General features: G+C 39.2%; 1 protein-coding gene across 6 annotated transcripts in view; it reads left to right on the top strand.

The window, feature by feature from the left end:
* The window catches only part of CNOT4 (CCR4-NOT transcription complex, subunit 4), a 158,164-nt gene that overhangs the window by 60,021 nt on the left and 73,228 nt on the right, over positions 1-24,915 (top strand). For all 6 annotated transcript variants that reach the window (XM_006861153.1, XM_006861151.1, XM_006861152.1 and 3 more), the window contains exon 2: positions 18,326-18,589. In XM_006861153.1, coding sequence (XP_006861215.1) covers positions 18,416-18,589 — 174 coding nt within the window. In that variant the 5' untranslated portion in view covers positions 18,326-18,415. The remainder of the gene's footprint in view (positions 1-18,325; positions 18,590-24,915) is intronic.

Below are 24,915 nucleotides of genomic sequence, written 5' to 3'. Positions count from 1 at the left end.
TGAGTTTAATGTAATCATTCTACATGTTTTAGAATTCGTGCGCCAGGAGGGTCCTTAGAGGTTTATCTCCTACATCTCCTTCATTTTACAGATGAAGAAGCTCAAGTCAACAGAAAGTTAATAACTTGACCAATTTCTTAAAATGAGTTGTTTTCAGGACTGTCACTAGACCAAGTGCTGTGCTTACCTTATTCTAGTCTGAATGTAGTTGATGGGTGGGATGACAATCTGCCAGAACCATCAGAGCAGTGTGTCGGGGAGCCAGAGTGAAGTGATTTCCCAGAGCAGGAGTTTGAAGTCTTCGTTCATATAATGAGCCTTTCATCTCTCTTTTCTTCCTTCTCCCTATTTCTCCCCTTACCCTTTCCTGGTGTGCACATGGGAAAACTGCAAAGTGGACTTATTTATTGAAGCTGGATTATATGAAGCACGTGGCATCAGGATTGGAGGAATATTCGTTGTTACCTGCGACATGCAGATGATGCAACCATGCTTGCTAAAAGCCAAGAGGACTTAAAATACTTATTGGTGAATATCAAAGCCCCCAGCCTTCACTATGGATTGCACCTCAATTTAATGAAACCGAAGATCCTCACAATTGGAACAATATAAGTAACATCATGGTAAATAGAGAAATGACTGAAGTTGTCAATGACTTCATTTTGTGTGGGTCCACAACCTATGCTCATGAAAACAGCAGTCAAGAAATCAAACAACATATTTATTACACTAGGCAAATCTGCTGCAAAAGAACTCTTTAAGGTTTTCAAGACCCAAGATACCAGTTTGAGGACTAAAGTGTGTCTGACCTAAGCCATGGTATTTTCCAATTGCTTCATATGCTTGCTCATGAATAAGGAAGACTACAGAAGAATCAGTGCATTTGAATTATAGTATTGGGGAAGAATATTGAAAGTACCATGGACTGCCAAAAGAACAAACAAACTTGTTTTGGAAGAAGTTCAGCTAGGATACACTTTAGAAGCAAGGATAGTGAGACTTTGTCTTTTGTACTTTGGACATGTTATCAGGAGGAGGAACCAATCCCTGGAGAAGGATATTGTGCTTGGAAAGGTGGAGGGTTAGTAATAAAGAGAAAGTCCCCAACAAGATGAACTGACATAGTGGCAGCAACAGTGGCTCAAACATGGCAACAATTGGGAAGATGGTGCAGGACTGGATATCATTCTCTCCTGTTGTTGGGAGCGTTGCTGTGAGTTGGAACTGACTCAGTGGCACCTAACAACAGCGCTAATTTTTAAAATTATAAAATGATCACGGTCTCATTTCATTTTTTGTTTTAAAAACGGCTAAAGTATATTTATCAGTAAATTGTTTGGCAGGGCATGCAACATACTACTAACGTTGGGTTTCTGGGTGGGAGCGGGAGGAGCACATGTAATTTTTAAAGATTGTATTTAGATAAATGTGTATGCAGACACGTTAGATTGCATGCTCATGTTTCCTTCTCTGGGAATTATGGGACCTACCCATAATAACAGCTCTTCATCTCCATGTTTTTACTGATAGATTGACCAAGAATATACATCGGAACCTGTTTGAGTAAGCCATATTTCATTCTTGGAGGCATGAGATCAAAGATTGGTTTCCTGCAAACTCAGGAGCTGTGGGCAGCCATGTTCTACTGTTTTTGTAGATCCAGGAAGAGAGAAAATCAGTGTGTAAAGAAAAGAAAGGTGTAGATATGTAGAGAAAAGCAGAGAATGAAAAATTGAGAGCTTCACAGCATTATAACTGTAACATAAATGTTCTAAATCCTGTTTCGAATCACTTTGTGATACCAAGCTGAATTTTCACGTTTGCACTCTGAAATGTATCCCTTTCCTCCTGATCAAGTCCCCCAGCACTCTTGGGGCTGTAGCTGCTCTATTTGTTTTTTTGCAACCAAAGAACCCTAACCAGTAAGATACAAGATCTCCACATGCCAATAGTAATTTCTAATTTTCTAAGTGAAAGGTATTTTAAAGTCTAAATTATTTTTTATAAATGATAATTTTATTGAAAGCCCTGTATTAGGAAAGCCTACCACTAAAGACTATTTTATGTAAATTAATTGCTTTGGTCTGTTTGCATTGTTTCATGTTGTTGTTGTTGACTCACTTCTGACTCATAGCTACACTGTGTAGGATTTCCAAGGAGCAGGTGGGTTTAAACCAGGAGTCTGCAGTTTCATGTTGTTGTTGTTGACTCACTTCTGACTCATAGCTACACTGTGTAGGATTTCCAAGGAGCAGGTGGGTTTAAACCAGGAGTCTGCAGTTTCATGTTGTTGTTGTTGTTGTTAGGTACCATCGAGTTGGTACTGACTCATAACGACCCTATGCACAGCAGAAGGAAAAATCAGCATTGATGCTGCTACGTAGCCAATCCATCTCGTTGGGGGTCTACCTCTTTTTCTCTGACCTTCCACCTTACCAAACATGATGTCCTTCTCCAGCGACTGGTCCCTCCTGACAATATGTCCGAAGTATGAGACGAAGTTTAGCCATCTTGGCCTCCAAGGAGCACTCTGGCTGCACTTCTTCCAAAACGGATCTATTGGTTCTTTTGGCAGCCCATGGTCTTCCTTATTCACTGTCCAGCTTTCCCATGCATATGAGGTTATTAAAAATACCATATATTGGGTCAGGCACACCTTAGTCCTCAAGGTGACGTGTCTTAGAAAGGTCTTGTGCAGCAGATTTGCCTAATGCAATATGTCATATGATTTATTGACTGCTGCTTCCATGAGTGTTGATAGTTGATCCAAGAAGAACGAAGTCCTTGGCAACTTCAATCTTTTCTCCATTGATAAGAATGTTGTTTCTTGGTCCAATAGTGAGGATTTTTGTTTTCTTTACATTGAGATGTAATCCATACTGAAGGCTGTGGTATTTGATCTTCATCAGTAAATGTTTTAAGTCCTCTTCACTTTCAGCAAGCAAAATTGTATCATCTGCATATTGCAGGCTGTTAATGAGTCTTCCTCCAATCCTGATGCCACGTTTTTCTTTATATAGCCCAGCTTCTCGGATTATTTGCTCAGAATACAGGTTGAATAAGTATGGTGAAAGAATACAACCCTGTTGTACACCTTACTTTATTTTAAACCATTCAGTGTTCCCATGTTCTGTTCGAGCAATTGCCTCTTGGTCCATGTACCTTGGTCCATTCCTCATGAGCTCAATTAAGTGTTCCGGAATACTCATACTTCGCAATGTTGTCCATAGCTTATCATGATCCACACAGTCGAAAGTGTTTACGTAGTCAATAAAGCACAGGTAGGCATCTTTCTGATATTGTCTACTTTCAGCCAAGATCCATTGGATATCAGCAATGATGTCCCTCATTCCACTGCCTCTTCTGAATCCGGCTTGAACCTCTGGAAGTTCTCTGTCAATGTATGCTTGCAGCCGTTTCTGTATTACCTTTAGTAAAACTTTACTTGCATGGGATATCAAAGAGATTGTCGGATGATTTCCGCATTCTGTTGGGTCACCTCTCTTTGGAATGGGCATAAATACACATCGTTTCCAATCAGTCTGCCAGATAGTTGCCTTCCAAATTTCTTGTCATAGATGAGTCAGTGTCTCCTGTGCCGCCTCACTTTCTTGAAATATTTCAATTTTCATTCCATCAATTCCTGGTTTCATGAAGCCTATCTAAATAACTTGTCTCATCATTCCTGTAAATTGAATCAAAGATAACAATTGAAATTTGACTGTCTTATTAAAGTTGTCTAAGGTGGTGTCCTAGTTCACCTTTATATGGTGGTAGAGGTTGTGTGCCAATGAGTTGGTTCCAACTGCTAGTAACCCTGTGTAGGGTTTCCCAGGCTGTAAATCTTTATAGGAATAGAAAGCCTCATCTTTCTCCTATGGAGTGTCTGGTAGATTTGAACTGCTGACCTTGTAGCTAGCATCCCAACGCGTAACGCACTATGCTCCTCCTTCCTACCTCTATATAGGTAATTCCAATTGTTGGCAAAGAATATTAAAAGTACCATGGACTGCCAAAAGAACAAACAAATCTGTCTTGGAAGATGTTCAGCTAGAATGCTTCTTAGAAGCCAGGATGGCAAGACTTCGTCTCATACTTAGGATATGTTGCCAGGTGGGACTGGTCCCTGGAGGAGGACAGTATGCTTTTGGTAAAGTAGAGGGTGGTGAAAAAGAGGAAGACCCCCAATGAGATGGACTCACATGGTGCATAGTGTGTCTGTGAATCAGAACTGACTCTACACCATAGAACAGCAATACAAGGAAGATCAGTTAATTCAACTATTATTCTAATTTATGCACCAGCCACTAAAGCCAATCCCAAAGAAACTGAAGGATCCTACCCACTTCTTCAGTCTGAAATTGATCAAACAATGCTTATAATTGTACCAATTTAGTAATAGTATTTCAAATCCTCTTCACTTTCAGCAAGCAGTGTTGTGTCATCAGCCTATGGAAGGTTGTTATTGAGTCTCCCTACAATTCTGATGCCAAGTTCTTCTCATATAATTGAATTTCTTGGATTATTTGCTCAGCATACAAAGCGAATAAGTGTGGTGAAAGGCTAGAAGCTTTCGTGATTTTAAATCCTTCAGTGTCCCCTTGTTCTGTTAGGATCATTGCCTCATGGTCTGTGTGTAGGCTTCTCGTGAACACAACTAGGTGTTTTGGGATACTCATTCTTTGCAATGTTATCTATAGTTTGTTATGATCCATACAGTCAAATGCTTTTGCGTAGTCAATAAAGCAAAAGCTTATTTTGTTGTTGTTAAGTGCCATCTAGTTGGTACTGACTCATAGCAACCAAATAAAACGTGGATTTCTTTTATTTTTTTTAAAGACTTGATATTATTTCTGTATTTTAAATTCCTTAGAAATCATTATTATCAGTTAACTTTATCCTGGATGAGCTGCATGGGAAGCCATCTAGAAATGAAATATACAGTAGAATTTCCAGTACTCCTTTATAAATTTGTCCCTGGTTTTTGTCTAGCACTAATAAAATAGATTTTTTTTTTCCCACTTAAAAAATCTGTATGTAATCAGGTGACCTCTTGTCTTCTCTTGGCTTACTTTAGTTATCCAACCCCACTGCCGTCCATGACCCTCCTAGCCACAGAGTTCAAAGTAGTGAGCTTCCATGTGAGGCAGTGCTTACTAGCATGGCAGATAGTTGGTGGAGTGATCGAAGTGAGGGTCGGATGTACCTACAGGAAATTGGAAGATGGAAGGGCTGGAGCTCATCTCTAGAGGAGCATTGGATTGGCAGCATGCCACCTAGGATCAGAATTTAAGAGATTGCGGAATCTAAGTGGCCGAATAACAGAATTGGGTAAAAGAGATAATACTTAATCATGCTAATAAACAGGTATTTAATTTCTTTAAACACTTGAGTATTTCTACTCAGGTCACTTTTTTTCTTTGTTATTTGTTGCTACTGGTATATTTAAATTGACGTGTGGAAGCATCTCATAAAAGACTGATTTGTAAGTTCAAGGTCAGTGGGAGAATTTTAAGCTGTAATACTTGGAAGTATTTGTTTCAAATAGGTGTCTGGGCCAGCCCTTAAAAATTAAGAAATAGTCACTCTCTACCAGATTCCTTTTTCTTAAATGCTCATAGGTCTGTTTTTTGCCCAGTTGAAAATACAGTGATATAGGAAACACCTGTTGTTGACAACCTGCCCAAGTTTGATAAAGAACACCTTAGACACTAATTAACCTTTGCTTTGATTTTGTGATTTGAATGTCTTACTAATACTTTCATCAGGTTTAGTCTTCACTGCCTTAAATTCCTTGCTTTATTCTGAGAGAGCATTAAGCTAAGAGGAAACATGCTAATGCCAAGTCTCCACAGAATTTAAAAGTTCCTTTATTCTCAGCAATTATTTGATTGCCCATTTTTGATTGCCTGTTGTGCTTAATTTTTATCTAATTTAAAATAGCTGTTTTTCTATTATAAATCTAAATTTTTGTTTTCTCAAGATTGGAACTTTTCACATGCCTATGAGGGATACTGTTGTGGCCCTGTGGATTAATGCGTCAGACTGCAAAGTTTGAACTGCAGGGTTGGTAGTTCAAGCTCACCAGCCACTCCTCAGAAACCCTATACAGAGTTGCTGAGTCAGGACCGACTCGACGGCACTTAACAAAAATAAGGCTATTGAAAATACCATGGCTTGGGTCATGTGCACTTTAGCCCTCAAACTAACATCTTTCTTCCTGAACACTTTGAAGAAGTCTTTGTGCAGCAGATTTGCCCAGTGCAATACGTTGTTTGATTTTTTGACAGCTGCTTCCATGAATGTTGATGGTGGATCCAAGCAAAATGACATCTTTACAACTTTTCAATCTTTTTTTTGAAGAAATCTATTAGATTTCTTTTTTTCAATATTTTATTGTGAACTGAGTGAAGGCTTATAGAGAAGATCATCAGTTTTATATTCAATACATCATAGACTTTGCTTCATTATGATAATTGCAATCCATTTCATGTACCAACAGTTAGCAGTGTTTACCTCTATTCACTTTAGCATTGCAGTCTTCCCTGTTTCTCCTTTATCTTTCTTCTGCTAACTTCCTTCTTGTTGTATGTTGCCGGCCTTGTCACCCCTGTTAACTTGTGTTTATCCTCTAGCCTGTGAATAATTTTCTTTCCTTCCTCTCTATAACCACTTAGATTAATTCTTTTATCAGGAAAACCATTTTTTTTTAAACCTTGGAAACCCTGTGCGGGGTCTCTATGAGTCAGAACCCACTTTATGGCAATTAACAACAGTGGTGTTTGGCATCATATCATGGTATCGTGTTCTCGTTGTCATTTTGCATAGCTTCTTTAGAGACTTGTCTATTTAAATGCTTTGCCTGCCTGTTAAATTGGATCATATTTTTGTTGTTGAGTTCGTTACATATTCTGTATACTAGAACCTTACGATATACATGCTTTGTAAATATCTTTTCTCATTCTGTAGTTGTCTTTTCACTTTCTTGATATAGTGTCTTTTGAGGCACAAAATGTAAAATTTTGATGAAGTCCAATTTACTTATTTTTTGATGTGTCTTATGTTTTGGTGTCATATTTAAGATTCCATTGTCAAATTATGCCTTGAAGATTTATCCCATGATTTCTTGTAAGCATTTATAGTTCTAGCCTTGATAGTTCTAGTTCTTTGAACTATTTTGAGTTCATTTGTATATATTATGTGATTTAAAGGTCCCCCTGTATTCCTTTGCATGTGGCTGCCTAACTGTTGTGGCACCATTTGCTGAAAAGATGATCCCTCTCTCCCTCCCCCCCTTTTTTGAATGGACTTGGCACCTTGCCAAATCATGACTAAGTGTAGAAGTTTATTTTTGAACACTCAAGACTATTCCATTGATTTATATATATATCTGTATACTATTACCACATTATCTTGATCTCTGTCGTGTTATAGTATATTTTGAAATGGGCAGTATGATTCCTCCAACTTTTTTGTTTTAAAGGCTTTTTAGACTATTCTGTGTATTTGCAATCCCATGTGGCTTTTAGAATCATCTTGTGAATTTCTGCAAAGAAGTCAGTGGCAATATAATAAAGGTTGTGTTGACTCTGTGGATCAGTTTGGGGAATATTGCCATCATAGTGTTAAAAATTTCTGATCCATGAGCCTGAGATGTTTTCCCATTTACTTAGATTTTTAATTTTTTTCTTGTTTTGTGGTGATAAGCATATAAGCTTTGTACTCTTGTTAAATTTATTTCTAGTCATTTTACTGTTTTTGGTGCTATTGTTCATTTCGTTTTCTGAATGTTCTTTTCAAGCATGTCGAAAGAGGCTTGATGTTTTAGTCCTTCTAGGGATATTATTTCTCAGCTGTTGTGATTTTCAACTGTAGAATTTCCATTTGGTTCTTTTAAAAATAATTTTTGCCATTTTATTGATGTTCTTTTTTGGGTGCAACTTTGTCATCGTACCTTTTTTTGCTTCTTTCATCAGTTTCCTTTAGTTATTTGAACATACTTAGTAATTGCTATTTTGATATATTTTTCTCTTATATCCAACATTTGGTTGCACTCGCAGGCTGTTTTTATTTTCTATTTATTGTTTGCTGGGTTGTGAGTTATCCTTTCTTGCTTTTGTGCCTGTCTTATAATTTTTTTGTTGGAAACTGGACATTTTGTGTAATGTAGCAACTCTGGGTACTGACACCTCTACTCTAGGGTTTATTATTGTTATTTGTGTATTTATGTAGTTCACTGAGTTTTTTTCTTTTCTTTCTTTCTTTCTTTTTTTGTTGTTGTTTAGTGCCATTGAGTCAGTTCCGACCCACAGTGACCCTATATAGAGTTTCCCAGGATTAGCTGGTTCCAACTGACTTTGTGGTTCCAACTGATTTGTGGTTCCAACCAGCTTTGCAGCCTGGTGCATTAACCCACAGCGCCACACCAGGACTCCAGGATTATTTTTGTTGTTGTTGTTAAAGTGCCGTCGAGTCGATTCCGACCCATAGTGACTCTGTATAGGGTTTCCAAGGAGCAGCCAGTGAGTTTGAACCATTGACTTTGCAGTTCAAACGACTTAACAGTGTGGCACATTAGCCCACAGCGCCACACCAGGACTCTGTCAGGATTATTTTAGTGAAGTGTAATTCCTCTCTGGTAGTGTAGTGGTTACGAGTCCGGCTGCTAATCTCAAGGTCAGCAGCTCGAAACTGCCAGCTGTTACATGGGAGAAAGATGAGGCTTTCTGCTCCCGCCAAGATTTACAGCCTTGGAAACCCTATACAGGATCACTGTGAGTCGGAACCGACTCCACGGCATACCACCACTACCATACTACTGCAAAGCTGGTTTGTACCGCAAGGTCTGTGGTTCAAGCTCACCAGCTGCTCCTTGGAAACCCTACACAGGATCGCTATGGGTCTGAACCCAAGTCACGGCACTAACAACAGCATACTTCGCCTGGGACAGTCTTGGGTATGCCCAGAGTCACTCTGGGAAGACTGGATTTGGCAGAACTCTCCTTATATCTTTCCCTGACCACTAATTGCCAACTGATTGCTCAAATGTTATCAGCTATGCCCCCAGGTATAAATTGCTTCACAGTTGGTCCAGTCAGGTTCAGGCTGAAAGGGATACCTCCTTAATTTAAGTGTGTGAGGTTTGTTCTGAGCCCAGGAAGGCTCCTCCCATATTCTCTCTTGAAAAACTAGCCTGTATTTCCAATGACCCTGTCACTTCCCTATAGTTACCTTTCACCACAACCTGGAGGATTTGAGAGTGCCTTTGGGCTTGAATTTCTTCACACTCTATTGCAAGCTCAGTCTTTTCCTTTTGGAAAAGGTTCAGGCCTGCTTCACCTCTTGGGTAAAATATTTGGCTCTGGGGTTGAAGTAGGGACAACGGTGCTCTTCTCTCTGTGACACCTGATTGGAAGCTGAGTGCTTGTGGGAAGTGATAGAGTAGTTCTAGGTCTTCTTGGATTGACTTCTGCTTAGTGAAGGAGCTGGGTTAAGGGCAACCTGTTCCCTAGTATTCTCTACTTCCTTTAAATAAAATTATTGCTGCACACATTTGAAATGTGTCAAATAACAACAAATTGAAACACAGTGTGGTGATGTAGGGTAAGCACTGGACTGCTCACCATAAGGTTGGCTGTTCAAACTAACCAGCTACTCTGGGGAAACCCTATATGAGTCTGAATCGACTCGATGGCATTTAACAACAATTTAAACACATCTGGGAATACATCTACATCTACACAAAGCTGAAGCAGTGGTGGTATAGGATTTCCGAAGAGCGGCTGGTAGATTTGAACCATCAGCCTCACAGATGGTATTCCAGTGCTTATCCTACAGTGCCACACCAAGACTCTAAGGCATAGTTATTGTTATGTACTGTCAAGTCAGTTTTGGCTCATAGTGACCCCATATAGGGTTTCCAGGGAGCGGCTGGTGGGTTTGAACCACCAACCTTCTGGTTAGCAGTCCAGTGTTGATCCTGCAGCACCATACCAGGACTCCTAAAAGGCACAGTAGATAGAACTTAACATGGTAAGTCTTTTTGTAAGGGTTGTGTGTTATTGAGTTGATTCTGACTCAAGACAGCCCCATGTGTTTCAGAGTAGAACTGCACTCCATAGGGTTTACATTGATGTGCCTTTTTTAGGAGCTCCCCAGATTTGTCTTTTGATGCACCTCTGGGTTAGTAGCCAATCACTTCATTGTTTTGCACCGCCCAGAGACTCTGGTATACCAGTACAATTTACTATGATATCCTCTAAAAAGTTTCTAACTTTACTAGAAACACCTTCTGCAGGCTGCCTGAGGAATGTTTTTTTGCCATTCTAAAAGTTCTGTTTATCTGCAGTCATTCAGTGATTTGATAAATATTTATTAAGTTCTTACTGTGTTTCAAATTCTGGACACTCAGATATATTAGTGACCTTGCAGGCAAAAATCCCTGTTTAGTCTACCTTTTAACACAAAAGGATATTCACATCTATAAATGGCTTTCAATAATATATAATTAGAGTGTTCATATAGCTTTGAGTGTATAGTGTGTTCTGGCATGTGATTTCTATGTCCTGTATTATGGAGTTGTGTCATGCATGCATTGAGCTTCTTCCAAATTCAACACTAGATTGGTAAAGAAGGATTTGTGTAAGTAGAGCAACTAAGTACTTTAAATTTTTTTTACTGAAGTACTTCTTATTAAATACTATATTTAAGTGTGTATGTTGTTAAGTGCCATCAAATCTGTTGACTCATCACATTTTATAGGGTTTCCGAGAAGGGGCTGGTGGATTTGAACCCCTAACTTTACGGTTCAAAATGAGCTTGCGGTCTTGTGCTTATCCTACAGTGCCACAACAGGACTCCAGTGCATACAATGTGTTTTTATATATATCAGTTGAACAGGGTCTTAAACACAACACCATTCATACAGCACTCTGCGTGACTTAAGAGATTTTCTACATGATTTAACTACGTGAGTTTTGTTTTGTGAGTTTACTTACATAGTGGGCGATTCTTTGGTGACTCAGATTATACTCTGACAGCGTTAGCTGCCGGGTCAAGAACTCAGGATATAAGGTTAACATTCACCGTGGAACTTACTTAGTTCTATTGTATTTTTGGAAATTTGCTCTCCACATCCAAGGATATGCAGCCACAGCTGTGATTGTGACCGCTGTCTCACTTTCTTGGAAAAACTTTGATATTGATCATCTAAGTTGAATTGTATTTTGACCACTCAAAGTCTGAGCAGCCCTTTGGCCTCAGTTTTAGACTTATATGTTCCTCACTAAATTTCTAAGAATTAGATTGTGCATATGTAAAGATAACACTTTTTCTGCAAGAATGTTTAATGAATTAGATAAAATAAAATGAATCAAACCCGATCACTTCTGTCTTAAGACCTCTCCATATCTGAGAAATAATTGACTTTTCTATTTAAAACTATATGTATGTTTGTTTCTTTTGTTTGTTTCTGTTTTGTCTTGTGGATCTTATTGTTAATGAGTAATTAACCTTTATGGATCTTATTGTTTGTACCCATTCTATTTTTTTTTTCTAGTTTTGTATTGTAAGGTTTATAAGGGAGAACATCAGCTTTACACTCATCCTATCGTATTTAATTTCATTGTAATGATTACAATCCCCTCCATGCATCATCAAATAACCAAAGGGTACACAGCCCTTCTCCCTCCCTGAGTCCAGTGTCCCCAGCCACTCCATCTGTCCTCGTCATCGTCTCTGTCTCCATCCCTGGTGTCACTGTGTCTCTGGGTAGGGTCTTGCTCTCTGTTCTTCTCCCTTGATGGTCCCACTCTCTTCCTTTTGTCAAAAAACATCTACCTCTATATTTCCTACCCTCACAGTCAGTCCTGATGGCAGTTATTTACTAGTGTACCACAAGTGTCTTATCCCCATTTCCTTTTTTTTTTTTTTAATGTTTTATTGTGAATTATATGATAGATTACATGAGAGAACTTTAGTTTTACATTCATTCCATTGTATATCATTTCATTGCCATGGTTCCAATCCCCTCTATGCATCATCAGCCGACCAAAGGGTATACCGTAGAAACCCATCCCCACTTCCTTTTGCCAGCTCGCACCCAACAGATTGGAAATCATTCAGTGGTGTTTCTACCTTCCTCCACCCCATCTGGAACTAGGCTCCCTCTTGAAAGCTTATAAGCCAGTCACTTTTTGCCTTTATAGGCCCCCCCCCCCCATTTTGGGTAGCCAATGTCTAAGTTGCCCATCCCTGTCAACCCTGTGTACTGAGGGGGTGGGAATGATCCTTGCTGTAAAGATTTGTTCCCTTTTTTGAACTACTACATCCATAAGTATAGGTAAAGTTCATCAAACTGTAGTAGGTTACTCTTTTTTTATCCCTCTTCTTTCTTCTTCTAGTCAAGTTCAGATCATCCAGCCATTGATGACAGGTCAAGGGGGTACTGTCTGCAAGTATGGGTGTTCCTGTGTATCTCCTCTAACTTCATATCAGCTGGATGCTTCACTCTCTGCTCTAGTCCTATGTGACCATGTCACTGTTTCTGGGCCTAGGAGTCACCAGGTCTTGCCATACTGCTGGCCTTCCAGGTCTCTATCCGGGTTCACAGGGGTCTATTGAATGTGGTCAGGCTTAGCTTGCAACTACATTGCTGTGTTTTCCCCCCTCTTCCCCTTATCGGTGACGAACGTGGTCACTAACCAGACCACATGGCTGCTCATGTATTCCCCTTGAGTCTCAGTCTTGGAAGGGAGTTTGCTCAGAGGGGCCCCGACCACTTTCCTTGGTGGCTCCTGGCGTACAGCTTACTTGTTCTTGTAGTAATCAGACTGCCGTAATTGTTTTGCATTTTTCCTGCCGGCCTTTCTTTCACAAAGTATCTTCTATTCTTGTAGCCGCTCCAGGCTGGTCTACTCGTCCTTTCTAGTGGAAATTTCCTACCTCAATCAGTTCAGGATGGGGTTCTGGATTCCACCTATGGTCTTGTGCAATGTAAAGGCTCCACAGGAAGCTTCTTTCACTGGGCAACTTCTAGCCCCCTTTATGGTGTTCCAATCAGTTATAGGCTGAAGACCCACCCATTCCATGTTATCTTTTTTAAAAAAAATTAGTTGATTGGTTTATGAAATTACATTACCTTCTAAATGAAACTTTGGATAGGGTGTTAGGTCAGGAAGTTTGTTTCAAAGCTTTTTTTAACTCTTAGCTCAGAGTGGTTGCATTCAGGGAATTTCTGTCTGTACTGGTATCTTCTGGTTTTTTTTTTTTTTTTTTTTTTTTGAATCAGGAAATTAAGTGTGAGAGCTTCTAAGTCTCTTCTTCAAGAATAAGCAGCTGCCTAGTGAAAGAGGTGACACTGAAGTCAGGTCTTTTGCCATGTATCCCCATGTTCTGCCACATCAGACTAGCCTCCTGCCCTGGCTCATTTGTGTGATGACATTTGGCACCAAGCTTTGTGCTAGAAGTGAACAAAGCAGCTGGCTTTCATATTAAGTATCTTACAGGTCTTCTCGCTGACTTTTCTCTTGCCTTCCCTCTACATTGAAAGGTAGAATCCTGGTGTGGTGCTGGACTGCAAGGTCAGTTTGAACCACAAGGTCAGTGGTTCAAGCTCACCAGTCGCTCCTTGGAAACTCTCTACAAGGTCTCTATGAGTCGGAACTGACTTGATGGCCCTTAACAAAACCATTGAAAAGGTAGACACTCTTGCAAATTTTCTTTTTATTTGAAAACTTTAAAAATTGAAACATAGATGCAATTAAAAATCAAAATTTCAACATGTTAACCCTTTATTTACACAACAGTTGATTGTTAGAAAACTTTTTCAATTCAGAAATCTCAGTGTATTATTTCCTTCCCAGCATCCCGTTAATTACGTCACTGAAACAAAAACACTTCAACTATGGAAAACAGTGTCGTCTTAATCAGAAGTATATTAGAAAAGAAATGTAGACAATACCTCCTGATTATTTTAATTTAATTTCCTACTGGTCGAGTCTCTGTTTGTTTGCAGTTTTCTACTATTATAAACAGTGCTCCAGAACATAACAGAGAACATGGCGCTCATGTGGGTGGGTTCTAAGAGTGGCTTAGAGCACTGATTCTGGAGCTCAGACGGCCTGGTATGAATCTAGGTCCCACCACCTCCTTAACTAACAGCTGCATTTCTTTGTGCTACCGTTTCCTCTGTTGTGAAGACACTCTGCACTTTTGATTGTGTGGATCATGACAAGCTATGGACAACATTGTGGAGAATGAGTATTCCAGAATACTTAATTTTGCTTGTGAGGAACCAAGAGGCAGGTGTTGGAAGAGAACACTGAATGGATTAAAATTAGGAAAGGTGTGTGCCAGGGCTGTATTCTTTCACCATACTTATTCAATCTGTAAATTGAGCAAATAATCCAGGAAAGTGGATTATATGAAGAAAAATATGGCATCAGGATAGGAAGAAGACTCATTAACAACCTGCAATATGCAGATGATACGACCTTGCTTGCTGAAAGTGAAGAGGACTTAAAATTTTTGCTGATGAAGATCAAAGACCACAGCCTTTGGTGTGGATTGCATTTTACCGCTGGACCAATAAGTAGCATCCATATAAATGGAGAAAAGATCAAAATTGTCAAAGATTTCATTTTGCTTGGATCCACTATCAAAACTCATAGGCAAATCTGGGACATAAGACCTCTTTTAAAGTGTTGAAGAACAAAAATGTCAGTTTGAGGACTTACGTGCCCCTGACCAAAGCCATGGTATTTATTAAAAGTACCGTGGGCTGCCAAAAGAACAAACCAATTCTGTGTTGGAAGAAGTCCAGCCAGAATGCTCCTTGGAAATCAACATGGCCAGACTTCATCTCTCATACTTCATATATATTATCAGGAGGGACCAGTCCCTGGAGAAGGATATCACGTTTGGTAAAATGGAGGATTGGAGAAAAAGAGGAAGACCCCCAACTAGATAGTTTGGCACAGTGACAGCAGCAACGGTCTGAAATAGCAACAGTTGTGAGGTTGGTGGAGGACCGGGCAGTGTTTTGTGCTGTTCGTAGGGTCCCGACTTGATGACACCTAAAGACAACAACAACAGCCTCTTAGATTGGTGGGTAGAAGAAAATGCCATTTGTTATTTCCTGAGTGAAGAAGTTGATCATCTTTTCTTATGTTTTCATCATGTGTATTCTGTGAATTTCTCATACTCTGTTTTTTTCCTCTTCCTCTATTTCTCTCTCTTCAACATTTTTGCCTTTTTCTTACTGCTTTGTAAGATTTCTTTTATATACTGGCCAGTGACTCTTCATTGTGGTTGTTAAGTACTGTCTCATAGCGACCCTCTATAGGGTTTCTGAGGAGCAAAGGTGGTGCTTTACCATTGACCTTGCAGTTAGTAGTTCGGTACTTACCCTACAGTGCCATACCAGGACTCCAACTTTTCTGTACACTTCTAGAATATACTTTTTACTGTTACTTGCCTTTCAGCATATGTTGTTTTTCTTGCTGTGTTACAACGTTGATCATATCTTTAAAAAAATTGTTTTTATGGCTGCTGAATTTTTTCTAATGCTTTTTTGTTTATTTTTATGTTTATGTCTTTAGACAGATCATGTAGAATTTATTTTTATGTTGATGACTTTAGACAGATCTGTTAGAATTTATTAGTGTGGTGTTGTGAGATATATATACTGGATTTTAGTTTTTTATTCTTGATTAGAGTTCATAGTCCAGCGTCCTGTTTCTGCTTATCTTTCCGTATTGTTTTGTAATGTCACGTTTTATCAAATACTGAATCTCATGGATCTGTTTTCTAGATTCTTTGCATTGTTTACTTTGCCTTTTGTCTATTTTTATATTAACATAAAATTATTAAAATTGTTTTAGCTTTGTAATGCAATTTGTATCTGATAGGGCCAATTCTTTCTCTCACACATACACCCCAAGCATCAAAACTATTCTCATTCATGTATTCTTTTAGGGTAAGTAAACTTTAAAGTCATTTTCTCATTTGATTCTAAAAATATCTCTGATTTTGAAGGAGATTAAATTGAGTTATGGTGTAGTGCTGTAGGATAAGCCACTGGACTGCAAGGTCAGTTAGAACTTCAGGGTCATTGGTTCAAACACACCAGCCACTCCTTGGAAGCTCAGATTCCCTATGAATCAAAAACAACTCCATGGCACTTAACAACAACATGTATTAGTTTGCACATTACCACTTTTTATGCTCAAATACCTGGTTATTGTTGTTAAATGCCATTGAGTCTGTTCCGACCCATAATAACCCTGTCTAGGTTTTCCAAGGAGTGGTAGGTGAGCTTGAACTGCTGACCTTGTGGTTCAAAGTGACTTTGCAGTCCAGCACATTAGCCCACAGCACCACACCAGGACGCCAAAATACCTGGTAGTGTAGTGGACTTTGAGTTGGGCTTCTGACTACGAGGTCACCAGCCGCTCCGTGGGAGAAAGATGAGGCTTTGTGCTCCAGTAAAGACTTGTTGTTGGTAAATGGGTTGGTTCCGACCCATAGTGACCTTGTATAGGGTTTCCAGGGAATGGCCAGTGAATTTGAAAAGCTGGCCTTGTGGTTCAAACCGCCTTGGAAACCCTACATAGGGTCACTATGAGTCGGAACCGATGCCACGACACACAGCCACCACCATGCCACCACTAGCCTAAAATAGTGATTTCAACCAAACTTCTCTGACAGTGACGTTTAACTTCAGTCTTTATCTAAAAGTTTTAAACTCTCCATAATTTAAAAAGATAGATTATTTAACTTTAAAAAATTTGTTTGGAGTATGGAGTCTACTTGTCCTCGTCTTTCTTCCTATTTCTATAGCATTATCACTTGCATACTTTTATTTGGCTTGTTGTTGTTAAATGCCCCTCCACTCATACTGACCTGGCATAGGATTTCTGAGGAACAGATGATGGGTTTGAACCTATGGCTTTGTGGTTAGCAGTCAATGGTGATCCTACAGTGCCACCCCAGGAGTCCTTTATTTGACTTAAGATGTGTTTATTTCCCCAGACTTTTCAGTGGCATAAGAATGCATATTTAATTATAAGTAGTGAGGTTCTATGAGATATGTATTAATGCTTAGTCCCCCCCTTAGGCTGTGTTTTCTGTAAGGCTTTAATCGGAATGAAGCCTCTCTTTTTCACTACATGTGTTTTGTAAATTGTGAACACTCTTACTAAAATAAGGAGCCCTGGTAGCATAATGGGTTACGGGTTGGGCTGCTAACTTCAAGGTCAGCAGTTCGCATCTACCAGCTACTCTGCAGGAGAAAGATGAGGCTTTCTGTTTTAGTAAGGATTTATAGCCACGGAAATCCTATACAAGCTCGCTGGGATTTGGAACCAATTCGACGGCATACAGCCACCATTCACCTTCTAAAATGTGTCACAGTAACACTCCTTGGAGCCCTAGTGGCCTAGTGGGTTACGTGTTGGGCTATTTACTGCAGGAGTGGCAGTTCAAATCTACCAGCTGCTTGTGGGAAAAACATGCTCCTATAGAGATTTACAGTCTGGGAAATTCTCTGCAGGATGGCTTTGAGTCAGAACTGACTCTAGGCACACAGCAACAACATGATACTCCTTTAGTTGTGTATTACTAGCTTTTAGGTCAAAGATGAGGTAGCCTGTGTACTTACTCATCACTTATCAGCTGTATCTCACTATCTGATGTTTCACATACCGACAACAGTAAAAGATCTCCCATCGATGTGCACATTATAACCGGCATCTAGCAATAATGAATGTTGAGGTATGGAATGAGAGGCCTACTGGCTGTGATGCTTACGGTTGTGTCGACTTGGTTGGGCTGTGATTCTCAGTGGTCTGGCATTTACATCATGATGAAATTTGGGATTATGTAAATGACACAGTCCTCCTCCATCTTCACAGAATGGCTTGGCCTTTGGAACCTAACAGTGCTGCTAAGTGAGCAGTGGGTGTAATGGGTTCTAAGGCAGAAGAGGCTGCTTTCTCTTCTTTCTTCCTCTGAAATGTATTAGGATTAATGTTAGGTTAGTACTGAATGTTTTATATAGACAAAAAATAAAATCTTTTGAAAAATACCTTTCTACAGAATCAAAAAAAAAAAAAAAATTGCCATACCAGGCTTCTTACCTTGACATGTGTGACACATTCAGGAGAAAGGAGCTTGTTGAGAGGGAGAGGGAAATCCATTCTGAGATGACAGCAAAAAATGGGTCAGATTAATACTTTTCAAATTTTTGGATAACATGGTTCTAGATGGTTGGATATGCCATTCTTTCTCCAATCTTAAACAATATGTTTTGTTTATTCTCATGCAGGTCTTCGAAATCAACATTTTAGCTCTCAGTGCTGAGCTTCCTTCTCCCTTAAATTATTATAAACTCTTGCTGCTGTTTATAAACGTGAAGATGTCTCGCAGTCCTGATGCTAAAGAAGACCCTGTGGAATGCCCTCTATGCATGGAGCCCCTGGAAATAGATGACATCAACTTTTTCCCTTGCACCTGTGGCTACCAGATCTGCCGATTTTGTTGGCATCGAATTCGCACTGATGAAAACGGGCTTTGTCCTGCATGTAGAAAGGTAAATAACTACATCCAGTTTTCCTTGTGCTTTCGTTGGTTGGTTATGTGCTGTGGAGTCGGTTCCCACTCATAGCGACCCTGGACAGGGTTTCCGAAGCTGTAAATCTTTACGGGAGCAGAAAGCCACGTTTTCTCCCGTGGAGCAGCTGGTAGTTTCGAACTGCTGACCTTAAGGTTTGCAGCCTGATTTGTAACCACAACACTACCAAACAAAGTAAATTAATTTAAAATAATGTACAAGCTGAACTGAGATTACACATAGCATTCTGTCTCTAAGATGCCATAGTAAGGTGGCAGGGATAGGCTCTCGCCTTGGCTTGGTGTTAATTGGCTAGGTGACAATAGTGAAGTTACACAGACTCTCTGGTTGGCCTTTAGTTTTCTAGTCTGAGGAGCTAGAGAAGATATATGGTACTTGCTGATTAAGGGGATTAGAAACAGAGGTAATGGATTTAGATAGGATGCCATTTAATTGAAAGTGCATTTGAAATTGTGTTTGGGAAGGAATCAGATTTTCTGATATAAAAGAGAGTTTTCTATTTGGTGGTGGTTATGTGCCTGTGGAGTCAGTTCTGACTCATAGTGACCCTGCATACTGTTTCCAAGGCTATAAATCTTTACAGGAGTAGTAAGCCTCATCTTTCTCCTGTGAAACAGCTGATAGTTTTGTATTCCATCAATTCCCCGTACGTTGTTCTTTGCCAGTTACTTCAATGTCCCGGGACTTCTTCCTTCAGGATCATTGGCTGTTGATCATATGCTATCTCTTGAAATGGTTGAGCACTGACCATTTCTTTTTGTTAGAGTGACTCTGTGTATTCCTTCCATCTTTTTTTGTTTGTTTGCTTTTCAATGGCAGTGGAATTTGTTTGTAAAAACTACTTAAATAATTAAAAAACATCTGTACAACAAAATAACATACTATTCAAAGATCAATATGATAGGACCTCAGGATTAACTACTTTTTTTTTTTTTTTAATGTTTACTGTGAATTATGTGATAGTTTACATGGGAGAACTTTAGCTTTACATTCATCCTATCATATATTGTTTCATTGCCATGGTTACAATCCCCTCCATGCATCATCACCCAGCCAAAGGGTATACCTGAAAGCCTGCCCCTTGATTGTCAGCACACAGCCCCTCTCCCTCTCTGGGTGTAGAGGCCCCAACCACTCCATCTCTCCATGTCGCATCGTCTCTGCCTCCATCTCTGGCGTCACTTGTTTCTCTGGGTAGGGTCCTGCTCTCTGCTCTTCTCCCTTGATGGTCCCAGGGACCTGTGCTTCTGGACTGCAAAGTCAACCACTACCCTCCTTTTGCTCCAAAATGTCTACCTTTACATTTCCAACCCTCACAGTCAGTCCTGATAACAATTATTCACCGTTGTATCACATGAGTGCTATCCCCATTTCCTTTCATCAGCCCCACCCAGACAGATTGGATACTACTCAGTGGAGATTCTATCTTCCTCCGCACCCTCTGGATCTAGGCTCCCTCTTGAAAGCTTGTAAGCCAGTCACTTCTAACCTTTGTAGCTCCCCCCATTTTGGGTAGCCAATGTCCAAGTTGCCCATCCCTGTTTACCTTGTGTATCAAGTGTGTGGGAATGATCCTCACTGTAAAGGTTTGTTCCCTCTTTTGAGCTACTGCATCCCTAGGTGTAGGTCAAATTGTATCAGATTATTCTTTTTTCCCCCTCTTCTTTCGTCTTCTAGTTAAGTTCTGATCATCCAGCCATTGAAGCCAGATCAAGTGGGTATTGTCTACAAGTGTGGGTGTTCTTGTGCATATGCCCTCTTCTTATCACCTGGATGCTTTACTCTCCACTCTAGTCCTCTGTGGCTATGTCACTGACTCTGGGTCTAGGTCTTGCCACACTGCTGGCCAACCAGGTCCCCACCAGGGTTCACAGGAGTCTATCAAACGTGGTTGGTATGGCTCACAGCTTCATTGCTGTTTTTCCCTTACTGCCCTTTATTGGTGATGAACGTAGTCACCAGTGAGAGCGCATGTCTGCTCGTATATTCCCATTGAGTTTTAGTCTTGGAAGGGGGTTTGCCCTGAGGGGACCCTACCACTTGCCTTGATATCTCCTGGGAGAGCAACTTGCTTGTTCTTGTAGTAATCAGTCGGACTGCAGTTATTGTTTTTTTACTTTTCCCTGTTGGTCTTTCTTTCAAGAAGTATCTTCTGTTCTTCTAGCGGCTCCAGGCTAGTCTGCTTGTCCTTTCAAGTGGGGACTAACTACTTTTTAAGAAAATTTGACTACATAGTTTTGGGTTCTCAACATTTCCATGGAAATTTCTTTGGTTTCTAAACTTGATTTTTTCTGAAACATAGCTCAGCCTCTTTTCTGACCAAATGGTAGGATTTGTGAGGATAATGTAAGACAAGGGAACAAAACACATTCGTATGTGATTGCCTGTTTCAACAGTTTTAAATATCAGACGCATGTATTCATGTAGTATTTGAGGAAGATGTAAGAATGTCATTTTGTTTGGGGATTAACCTGTGGTTTGCTTTCATTTATTTATTTTGCATGCTCTTCATACTAAAGTGCAAGAAATATGCTTTTCTGTAGAAGGCTGAAAATATTCTAGAGAAGAGGCGGGCGGTGGAGATTACAGTTCTTTAAGATAGCATTCCAAAAGTGAATTAATTTTATATAAATATTTTACATGAAGGAATCGAGTACTAGTGGTGACACTGACAACTTGGAATCTCATACTCTTGCTTAGTTCATTCCTTTTCTCCAAGACCCAGTGCAAAGGTGCCATTGTTTCTGAAGCCTTCACACATCTTCCCAGGTGGAGTTGATCATTCCTTCCTTTGTGAGTCTCCTGTTCATTCAACAAATTAATCTTAATACTTGCCATACTAACATGTGGGAGACTGATGTGCTTGTCAGTTTTCATCTTGAAAGCTTAGAAAACTCTTATGTCTGAAGTAATCTGATATTATGTCTGAAGTAATAAATACTGCAAATAAGCTTGCAGTATTTTATTAAAAATTTTAATTGGGCAAAAAGCCTTGCAGCATGTTTTGGAAACAGTCCAAATATTATGACAAATGGAAGGAGTTTGGTTTGAAGAATACCCAGTAAGATGAAGTGACAGCTTTTTAGTTGAACCAGAAGGATCTTGCAGAAAAACACAAAAAGGTTTTATCCACCTGTGGTCTCCTTTTCTGGCATGTCCTGACCTGAGAAGAGAAAGGAAATGGATCTGGCTTTTGCCATGAGTAAACAGAATGAGTAGACTGAGAAATCATTCTAGAGATAAGTTAAATACCAAGCTTAGCATATCTCTTTATAGCAAAGGAGCATAAAGAAGAAACTCCAACTTTTGAATGTTGTTATTGGGTGCCCTTGAGTGGGTTCTGACTCATAGCAACCCTGTGTACAACAGAACGAAACACTACTCAGCCCTGCACCATATTTATAATTCTATTTATGTTTTAGCTCATTGTTGTTGCCACTGCATTAATCCATCTCTTTGGGGGGCGGGGGAGAGGCTCCATCTTGTTTTGATGCTTTCTGCCTCATTTAGTATTTTGCCCATGGATTCCTTCCGTACCTCAAGTCGAGGTTTGAATTTTTTCTTCAGTTCCCTCAGCTTGAGAAATCCTGAGCAAGTCCTCCTTCCCTTTTGGTTTTCTAACTCCAGGTCTTTGCACATTTTGTTATATAATATTTGACTTGTCTTCTCAAGCTGACCTTTGAAATTTTCTGTTCAGCTCTTTTACCACCTCACTTCTTCCATTTGCTTCAGCTTCTCTACATTGGAGAGCAAACCCAAGTTTCTTCTTACATCCTTTTTGATCTTTTCCTTCTTTCTTGTCTTCTCAGTGACCTTTTGCTTTCTTCTTCTGTGATGGTCTTGATGTCATCCCACAACTCTTCTGGTCTTTGGTCATTAGTGTCGAATGCATCAAATCTGTTCTCCATATGACCTCTAAATTCAGGTAGGATATATTCAAGATCTTATTCTGGCTCTCAAGGACTTGTTTTAATGTCAGATTTGGGTACTCGTGGACTTTTTTTAATGTCAGATTTAATGCTTTGGGTAGTGTTATTTTTCACAATGTTAAGTTTTCCTATCTATGAGCATGGTATGTTCTTCCATTTTTATAAATCTCTTTTGGTTTTTTGTTTGGTTGTTTTCTTTGTATAGATCTTTTCTTTCTCTAGTTAGATTTATTCCTAAATAAATCTTAACTGGGTGGTTATTGTAATTGATTTATTCCTAAATAAATCTAACTGGGTGGTTATTATAATTGATTTATTCCTAAATAAATCTAACTGGGTGGTTATTATAATTGATACTGTTCTCCTAATTTACTTTTCAAAGTTATATTTATTAATATAGAGGAATTCAACTGATTTTTATATATCGATCTTGTACCCTGCCACTTTGCTGAATCTTTCAATGAGTTCCAATTATTTTATTGCTGAGTCTTTGGAATTTTCTATATATAGGATCATATCATCTGCAAGTAGACCTTTACTTCTTCTTTGCCAATTTGGATGCCTTTAATTTCCCTTTCTTGTCCTATAGTTTTGACTGTGGGTTAATGCGCTGGACTGCAAAGTCAGTTTGAACTGCAAGATTGGCGGTTCAAGCGCACCAGCCGCTCCTAGGAAACCGTATACAGGGTTACTATAGGTTGGAACCAACTGAATAGCACTTAACAGCAATAACAAGAAAACTTCCGAAACAATATTGAATAGGAGAGGTCATAAAAGGCATCCTTATCTGGTTCCTGTTTGCAAAGGGAATGCTTTCAGTTTCTTTCCATTGAGGGTAATGTTGACTATTGGATTTTTATATATGCTCGTAATTATATTGAGGAATTTCCGTTCAATTCCAATTTTGTTGAGTGTTTTTATCAGGAATGGATGTTGGATTTTGTCCAATGCCTTTTCTCCATCAGTTAACATGATCATGTAGTTCTTTTCCTTTATTTTATTTATATGATAGATTGCGTTGATTGTTTTTATAAAATTGAACCGTCTTTGCATCCCTGGAATTTATCCCATTTGTTAATGATGTGTTTGTTTTTTTGATATGTTGTTGGATTATATTAGCTAGGATTGTGTTGAGAAGTCTTGCATCTACATTCATGATGCATATTGGTCTACAATATTCTTTTGCAGTGATGTTTTTGCCTGGTTTTGATATGAAGGTAATGCTTGCTCATAAAGTGTATTTGGGAATTTTCCATCTGTTTTATATGCTAGAATAGCTTGAATAAAATTGTTGCTGCTGTTTTGTGAATGTTTGGTGGAATTCACCAGTAAAGCTGCGTGGGTCTTCCATGGACTTTTTGAAGCACCCTCACATCTCTTTATGTAGTTATGCATACACAAGTACGAGGATGAGTTATATTAAAATGCCTGTCCATGTCTACGACTAATGATAACATTCAGCGTGCACGTGATAGGATTCTGTGGAATACACAAGTGACAGTAGATTAGGTAGCAAATCATTTGCAAATCAGCCATGGTTCTGTCTATGAAATAATTCACGTCAGACTTGGGTTTTGAAAGTTTGTGCAAAATGACTACTGAAACAAGTCACGGCATAAACAGTAGTGTTTGCACATCTGCAAACAAAATTTGGACTAATACTTGAAGGAAGGTAAATGTTTCTTTAAAATAATCGTTACTGATGACAAGATATGGATTCATCACTATGAGCTTGAGAGTAAACAATCAATAGTGCTCTTCACAGTGAGATACTCGCTGAAGAGCTGAAGCCTAAACTTTAGATTAAATGTAGAAGACTGTTGTCCAAGGGCTTTGTTTTGTGATCTTGTTTGATAATTTAGCACGTCCATACACCTCTGACCACACTGTTGACATGCTACAAAAACTTGGTTTTGAGGTGTTACATCATCCTCTCTGTAGTCCTGATCTTGCTCCATTGGACTTTCACCTGTTTGGTCCCCTGAAAGCAGCCCTTTGAGGATGAAGATTCACCTCTGATGAAGTAAAGACAGCGGGGCATTCATGGCTCATAGCCGAGCCTAAAACATTTTTTAATATGAAAGCTTGTTGACAGATGAACAAATTGTATTGAAAAGCAAGGAGATTATGTTGAAAAATTATATATTTATCTTTCCTAAAAGTAGATTAAATTCTACAGCCAGAGTGCCGGTAATTTTTTATTTATCCTTGTAAATAAATAAATAAATACTGGATTTGTTGTTATTATTATGTTGTTCTAACTCATAGGAACCTTACCTAGAGTAGAACTGCCCACTTGATTTCCTTTCATATATATATGGATAGCTTTAGTTTCTTTGTTGTTGGGAATAAACC

This window comes from Chrysochloris asiatica, unplaced genomic scaffold (genome assembly GCF_000296735.1).
Source record: "Chrysochloris asiatica unplaced genomic scaffold, ChrAsi1.0 scaffold00041, whole genome shotgun sequence".
Lineage (NCBI taxonomy): Eukaryota > Metazoa > Chordata > Mammalia > Afrosoricida > Chrysochloridae > Chrysochloris > Chrysochloris asiatica.
This window is presented reverse-complemented; position numbering and strand designations above follow the sequence as displayed.